This window comes from Tupaia chinensis, unplaced genomic scaffold, assembly GCF_000334495.1.
Source record: "Tupaia chinensis unplaced genomic scaffold, TupChi_1.0 Scaffold000604_1, whole genome shotgun sequence".
Classification (NCBI taxonomy): Eukaryota; Metazoa; Chordata; class Mammalia; order Scandentia; family Tupaiidae; genus Tupaia; species Tupaia belangeri.
In genome coordinates, this window is record NW_006160122.1 from 3,339,509 (window position 1) to 3,347,487 (window position 7,979).

The following is a 7,979-nucleotide window of genomic DNA, read 5'->3' on the forward strand; positions in this document are numbered from 1 at the left end:
CCACGCCGTATACACCACACACCGTACTGTCCACGCTGTATACACCACACACCGTACTGTCCACGCCGTATACACCACCCACCCGTACTGTCCACGCTGTATACACCACACACCGTACTGTCCACACCGTATACACCACCCACCGTACTGTCCACACCGTATACACCACCCACCGTACTATCCACGCCGTATACACCACCCACCGTACTGTCCACGCCGTATACACCACCCACCGTACTGTCCACACCGTATACACCACCCACCCGTACTATCCACGCCGTATACACCACCCACCGTACTGTCCACACCATATACACCACCCACCCGTACTGTCCACGCTGTATACACCACCCACCCATACTGTCCACGCCGTATACACCACCCACCGTACTGTCCACGCTGTATACACCACCCACCGTACTGTCCACGCTGTATACACCACCCACCTGGACTGTCCACACCGTATACACCACCCACCCGTACTGTCCACGCCGTATACACCCCCCACTGTACTGTCCACACCGTATACCCCACCCACCCGTACTGTCCACGCCGTATACACCCCCCACTGTACTGTCCACACCGTATACCCCACCCACCCGTACTGTCCACGCCGTATACACCCCCCACTGTACTGTCCACACCGTATACCCCACCCACCCGTACTGTCCACGCCGTATACACCCCCCACTGTACTGTCCACACCGTATACCCCACCCACCCGTACTGTCCACGCCGTATACACCCCCCACTGTACTGTCCACACCGTATACCCCACCCACCCGTACTGTCCACGCCGTATACACCCCCCACTGTACTGTCCACACCGTATACCCCACCCACCCGTACTGTCCACGCCGTATACACCCCCCACTGTACTGTCCACACCGTATACCCCACCCACCCGTACTGTCCACGCCGTATACACCCCCCACTGTACTGTCCACACCGTATACCCCACCCACCCGTACTGTCCACGCCGTATACACCCCCCACTGTACTGTCCACACCGTATACCCCACCCACCCGTACTGTCCACGCCGTATACACCCCCCACTGTACTGTCCACACCGTATACCCCACCCACCCGTACTGTCCACGCCGTATACACCCCCCACTGTACTGTCCACACCGTATACCCCACCCACCCGTACTGTCCACGCCGTATACACCCCCCACTGTACTGTCCACACCGTATACCCCACCCACCCGTACTGTCCACGCCGTATACACCCCCCACTGTACTGTCCACACCGTATACCCCACCCACCCGTACTGTCCACGCCGTATACACCCCCCACTGTACTGTCCACACCGTATACCCCACCCACCCGTACTGTCCACGCCGTATACACCCCCCACTGTACTGTCCACACCGTATACCCCACCCACCCGTACTGTCCACGCCGTATACACCCCCCACTGTACTGTCCACACCGTATACCCCACCCACCCGTACTGTCCACGCCGTATACACCCCCCACTGTACTGTCCACACCGTATACCCCACCCACCCGTACTGTCCACGCCGTATACACCCCCCACTGTACTGTCCACACCGTATACCCCACCCACCCGTACTGTCCACGCCGTATACACCCCCCACTGTACTGTCCACACCGTATACCCCACCCACCCGTACTGTCCACGCCGTATACACCCCCCACTGTACTGTCCACACCGTATACCCCACCCACCCGTACTGTCCACGCCGTATACACCCCCCACTGTACTGTCCACACCGTATACCCCACCCACCCGTACTGTCCACGCCGTATACACCCCCCACTGTACTGTCCACACCGTATACCCCACCCACCCGTACTGTCCACGCCGTATACACCCCCCACTGTACTGTCCACACCGTATACCCCACCCACCCGTACTGTCCACGCCGTATACACCCCCCACTGTACTGTCCACACCGTATACCCCACCCACCCGTACTGTCCACGCCGTATACACCCCCCACTGTACTGTCCACACCGTATACCCCACCCACCCGTACTGTCCACGCCGTATACACCCCCCACTGTACTGTCCACACCGTATACCCCACCCACCCGTACTGTCCACGCCGTATACACCCCCCACTGTACTGTCCACACCGTATACCCCACCCACCCGTACTGTCCACGCCGTATACACCCCCCACTGTACTGTCCACACCGTATACCCCACCCACCCGTACTGTCCACGCCGTATACACCCCCCACTGTACTGTCCACACCGTATACCCCACCCACCCGTACTGTCCACGCCGTATACACCCCCCACTGTACTGTCCACACCGTATACCCCACCCACCCGTACTGTCCACGCCGTATACACCCCCCACTGTACTGTCCACACCGTATACCCCACCCACCCGTACTGTCCACGCCGTATACACCCCCCACTGTACTGTCCACACCGTATACCCCACCCACCCGTACTGTCCACGCCGTATACACCCCCCACTGTACTGTCCACACCGTATACCCCACCCACCCGTACTGTCCACGCCGTATACACCCCCCACTGTACTGTCCACACCGTATACCCCACCCACCCGTACTGTCCACGCCGTATACACCCCCCACTGTACTGTCCACACCGTATACCCCACCCACCCGTACTGTCCACGCCGTATACACCCCCCACTGTACTGTCCACACCGTATACCCCACCCACCCGTACTGTCCACGCCGTATACACCCCCCACTGTACTGTCCACACCGTATACCCCACCCACCCGTACTGTCCACGCCGTATACACCACCCACCGTTAGCCAGTAGCAGCCATCTTGGTTATCAGATCAAATTACACAGTACAGAGCCAGCCCTGCAGCGTCACGGTTAAGCCCTGGGCACAGGGAACCCGCTCCCCCAGGGCTGACCATGGTTCAGAGCCCGGCCTGGTGACTGGAAGAACTTGCTGGGCACATGTGTGCACGTATCACACTCCTGATGGGTTGGAGAAATGGAGGAAAAGATACTGTGGCATGAACACGCCCCATCGGGGGTACTCTCTCTCTCTCTCTGGCAAGTGCGTGTGCGGCTCGGTACTCTCCTCAATCTTAGGTGTCCACTGGGGTGTCTGAGGAAGGATGACTGCAGAGCTGCCCAGGCAGCAGCTGGCTATTAACGTCTGTCCGCAGGGCTGGGCTGTCACCCCATCAGGTAGGTGTACTGGCTTGCTCTTCACCGGCTCCCCACAAGAACAGTGGGGAGCGTGGCACCAGGCTGGGATTTGGAATGTACTGGCTGAGCACCTAGTGGTGAGGGGAGGCTGAGGGGCTCCTGAGGGCCTCTCCCCTCTCTGTGGAGGAGGTGGGTCAGGGCCTGAGGAGAGGCAGGGAGAGGAGGGGGCCCCGTGTGCCTCGGTGCCACCAGCCTTCCCTCTGCCGGGCCCTGCCCTTTCTCTTGTGTCTGGGGACCCTGAGGCCCAGAGAGGGGCAGAAACATCTCAGAAGAACACAGTGAGGCAGGACTCGGTTTTCTCGTCTATAGAATGGGGTCACAAAGCTACTCAGTCTGTAGGCTTGTTCTGAGGACAATGGAGAGCAGGGCCTGGAGTCTGGGGCGAGCACTTCACTGTTAGCCTCTAGGCGCAGCCTCCTCCCCCACTTTCTCCCTGGGTGACCCCTGTACTCCCACGGCTTTACCGCATGAGCCTGATTCCCAAAGCTCTCTCTAATGCAGTTGTTTCTGAGGTCCGGACCATTTGTCCAACTGCGTGGTTTTGTCCTTCCGCTCCTTACTACGCCAAGGCCTGGCCAGGGTGTTCGGGCCTGTCCTGGGCCTCCCCAGGCTCTCCATGCCAAGGCCCAGACACTGGACTTCCCGTCACCACGTTCCTGCTCGCCGTCCCAGCCTGAGAACAGTCTGAGCGCCTCCCCTCCAGCCTGACCCCTGCTCATTCCAGGCCCTTCCCAACCTCCCCTCGCTCTCCTCCCCGAGTCCCCCGGGGCCGTCAGCCTCACTCCCTACTCCACAGCTGCTGCACAGCTGGCCACTGACGGAATGTCCTGCTGCTGGGAGCCACATGTGTGGGACAGGCGGCGTGCAGCGACCTCTGGGGCTGGCGGGGTGGGGCGGGACATCTGTCCGTGTCTGTCCATCCACAGCACACGCACACACTTAGGCACACATTCCCAAGCTCCTCAGCGGGGTGGTGGACAATGCCCGTCAGGGTCCCTTTCCCTGTCCCACCCCAGGATTGCAGAGTTCATGAGGGTCCTGCTCGGGCTATGGGGGGCACGGGGTGCAGGCCAGGTTCATATACTCCTTGCTCCTAGAACCGGGCAGCCCAAGCGCGGCAGAGGCTGCCCAGGGCTGGAGTGGCAGGCTGGGGGAGAGGGCCGCTCCAGCTTTCCCAGGACCTGGGGGGTGCCTGCCACGGAGAATGCCAGAGGCTTCGGACACATTCCAGACCCGCCTTGGCAGCACCCAGAGGCTGGGGGAGCCTCCGCCCTGGGGCAGCGCCAGCGGCATCTGCCCTGGTTCCCACACTCTGGCCTCCCTGGAATCTCGCGGATTTCTCTTCCATGTGTGATGATGTCAGCGGGATAGGGACACTGGGGTGCGGGCGGGGGGCAGGGCGCCCGGAAGTCAGGTGGCCATGGGTGGGGTGGGGACCCCGGCCTCGCTCACCAGGAAGGAGAGACTGGCCTGGCCTGTGGCTCCAGGCGTGATGGGGTCCTGGCGGGTCCCGACACAGCCCAACTCATTCCCATCAGACTCCCGTTCTGTCTCTCTGGGGCTCTGCTGCCTTCCCGGTAAGATGGCACTAAGACTAGCTTCTGGCTCTCAGGGCCCTAGTGAAGGCTGCCGAGCCCGATCCTCCGTGGCGGCCATTGTTGGTCTGAGCACCTACTCTGCCATCATTCTCCTGGCCTCCACGGCAGTCCGGCCACTTCCCGGGGTTTTCTGAAACCTATAACAGAATCACATCTCTGGACTTTGCACCCTGTCTGCCTTGAAAGCTTTTCCCTTCATCTGGAAAACTCCTACACATCCTTCAAAGCCCAGCACAGAAGTGCCTCTCTAGGAAGTCTCTGCCTCCTCATACTCACCACTTCCCAGGAACGTCTCTGAGGACCTGACCCCCTCATCCTGCTGCTGTGCCCGACAGTGACTCTTCAGGGAGCTGGGGCCGAACAGGAACTGCTCTCCTGGGCTGCTGGCCACCCACAGGAGTCCAGGCATAGCACCCCACAAACTGTGGGTGTCAGCGCGTAATCGAGACATGGTTCGAGGCCTGGCCCTTGCCCTGACGCTGCAAGATGAGCTCTCCCTCCACACACACGCCGTCCTGCCTGCTTCTCTCCTGGTTTGGTCTTAACAGGCAGAGGAAGGAGCTTGGACCTCACAGATGCCAAAAATCAGCTGTCACTCCCACCGCCTGGCCCTCTGCAGCCCAGAGAAGGGAAGTCAGAAGCAGAGAGTGGACGTGGGCTGCCCGGTCTAACCCCGGCTCCTGTCCCAGCCCACACCCTGAGGCCTTTCTCCGTGCCCCCAACTCTCTGGTGAAGGATGCAGAGGCTGGGAGTGATGGTGGGATTGAGGAGGAGCATAGTCAGTGGGAGCCCAGGGTCTGGGGACAGCTGTCCCTTGCCTCCGGCTGCAGCTGTCATTGGATTGTGCCATGTGCCCTGGCTTTGACAGGGAGACCACACTTCTACTCCACCACTTAGTGATGGTGGAGACTTTCTTTTTCTTCTTTTTCTTTTTTTATAGGCAAGAATCTCTTCCTGTGGCAATCCTCCTGCTCAAGCCTCCCTGAGTCGCTGGGACTGCAGCACATGGCACCGTGCCTGGTCTTCAGGTTGGACAAGGAGCCAAACCCAGGCCTCCCACAGGGTCCCACGGGGAAGCACAGCATGCTATTAATGGCAGTGACACCAACGGGGACTTTGAGAGGTGGCGAGGTCAGTCCTGTGGCCCAGAAAGGTGCATCAACACAGGTCTTCCCGGAGACAGATGCTAAGTCCAATTAAAGACACTTGAGGGCTTTACAGGGAGGCTGCTTGTCGGGGTACAGGGAGGGAGCAGAGGGAAGCTGAGAGAGCCTTTGACTGTGCTCCAGGTCTGACACCTGTGACAGAGGCAGGCGGGACAGACGCTTGGGCGGGCAGAGCCTCAGGCTGCAGAAAGCCTGGATCAGGCCCAGAGTAAAGCTGGTCTGTTACAGGAGTCCCATGGAGGGCAGAATTAGCCTGGAGTTGGTATCCCCACGGTGCCCAGTCCCCGGGCAAGAGTCTCCAGAAAAAGCGCACTACCTGCCCCAGGAAAGCCACCGTAGAGCTGGAGGTGCAGCAGCCGCAGGCTGAAGGGCCACCTGCTTGGAGCAGGTGCTCTTGAGGGGAGATGTGAATGACATAGCCTCAAGCAGAGGGATGGCTTTGCAAGGTCACCCAGCAGACAGGTGACAAGTTCACACCCTCACATCGGGGTGAGGTTGGTGCCACTGGGGGACTTCACAGGACTTCTAAGGGGGACACTGTGAAGATTCAGGGGTTGGCAGGTGGCATCGTGGTTAAGGTACTGGACTCCCACATGACTGACTGTGGTTTGAATCCTGGACCTGGAGACACCCCGGCTCCTGTCCCAGCCCACACCCTGAGGCCTTTCTCCGTGCCCCCAACTCTCTGGTGAAGGATGCAGAGGCTGGGAGTGATGGTGGGATTGAGGAGGAGCATAGTCAGTGGGAGCCCAGGGTCTGGGGACAGCTGTCCCTTGCCTCCGGCTGCAGCTGTCATTGGATTGTGCCATGTGCCCTGGCTTTGACAGGGAGACCACACTTCTACTCCACCACTTAGTGATGGTGGAGACTTTCTTTTTCTTCTTTTTCTTTTTTTATAGGCAAGAATCTCTTCCTGTGGCAATCCTCCTGCTCAAGCCTCCCTGAGTCGCTGGGACTGCAGCACATGGCACCGTGCCTGGTCTTCAGGTTGGACAAGGAGCCAAACCCAGGCCTCCCACAGGGTCCCACGGGGAAGCACAGCATGCTATTAATGGCAGTGACACCAACGGGGACTTTGAGAGGTGGCGAGGTCAGTCCTGTGGCCCAGAAAGGTGCATCAACACAGGTCTTCCCGGAGACAGATGCTAAGTCCAATTAAAGACACTTGAGGGCTTTACAGGGAGGCTGCTTGTCGGGGTACAGGGAGGGAGCAGAGGGAAGCTGAGAGAGCCTTTGACTGTGCTCCAGGTCTGACACCTGTGACAGAGGCAGGCGGGACAGACGCTTGGGCGGGCAGAGCCTCAGGCTGCAGAAAGCCTGGATCAGGCCCAGAGTAAAGCTGGTCTGTTACAGGAGTCCCATGGAGGGCAGAATTAGCCTGGAGTTGGTATCCCCACGGTGCCCAGTCCCCGGGCAAGAGTCTCCAGAAAAAGCGCACTACCTGCCCCAGGAAAGCCACCGTAGAGCTGGAGGTGCAGCAGCCGCAGGCTGAAGGGCCACCTGCTTGGAGCAGGTGCTCTTGAGGGGAGATGTGAATGACATAGCCTCAAGCAGAGGGATGGCTTTGCAAGGTCACCCAGCAGACAGGTGACAAGTTCACACCCTCACATCGGGGTGAGGTTGGTGCCACTGGGGGACTTCACAGGACTTCTAAGGGGGACACTGTGAAGATTCAGGGGTTGGCAGGTGGCATCGTGGTTAAGGTACTGGACTCCCACATGACTGACTGTGGTTTGAATCCTGGACCTGGAGACTTGCTTTCTCACTTTCCCTTTCTCTTTTCTGTCTCTCTCTGGTCAAATTAAATAATAATACTAATACTAAATAAAATAAAATAAAAAGAATGAAGATTCAGATCCTCTGATCTGAGTGTTGGCATTGCCTCTCCAGACTCATGGTAAAGCCTAGTCATTCTATCGGGAGGCGGGGCCTTTGGGAGTTGTCTTTCTTTTCTTCTTTTTTTTGTTTTTTGTTTTTTGTTTTTTGTTTTTTGTTTTTGTTTGAGAGGTTTTTGCTATAGGGCATGTGAGCT

General features: G+C 58.9%; 1 protein-coding gene across 1 annotated transcript in view; it reads right to left on the bottom strand.

The window, feature by feature from the left end:
• The window catches only part of HEYL (hes related family bHLH transcription factor with YRPW motif like), a 40,597-nt gene that overhangs the window by 22,822 nt on the left and 9,796 nt on the right, over positions 1–7,979 (bottom strand). The window contains exons 4-7 of the mRNA XM_027775777.1: positions 7,389–7,447; positions 6,924–7,044; positions 6,264–6,322; positions 5,794–5,919 (exon numbers count right to left, since the gene is read on the bottom strand). Of these exons, the coding sequence (XP_027631578.1) occupies positions 5,794–5,919; positions 6,264–6,322; positions 6,924–7,044; positions 7,389–7,447 (365 nt within the window). The remainder of the gene's footprint in view (positions 1–5,793; positions 5,920–6,263; positions 6,323–6,923; positions 7,045–7,388; positions 7,448–7,979) is intronic.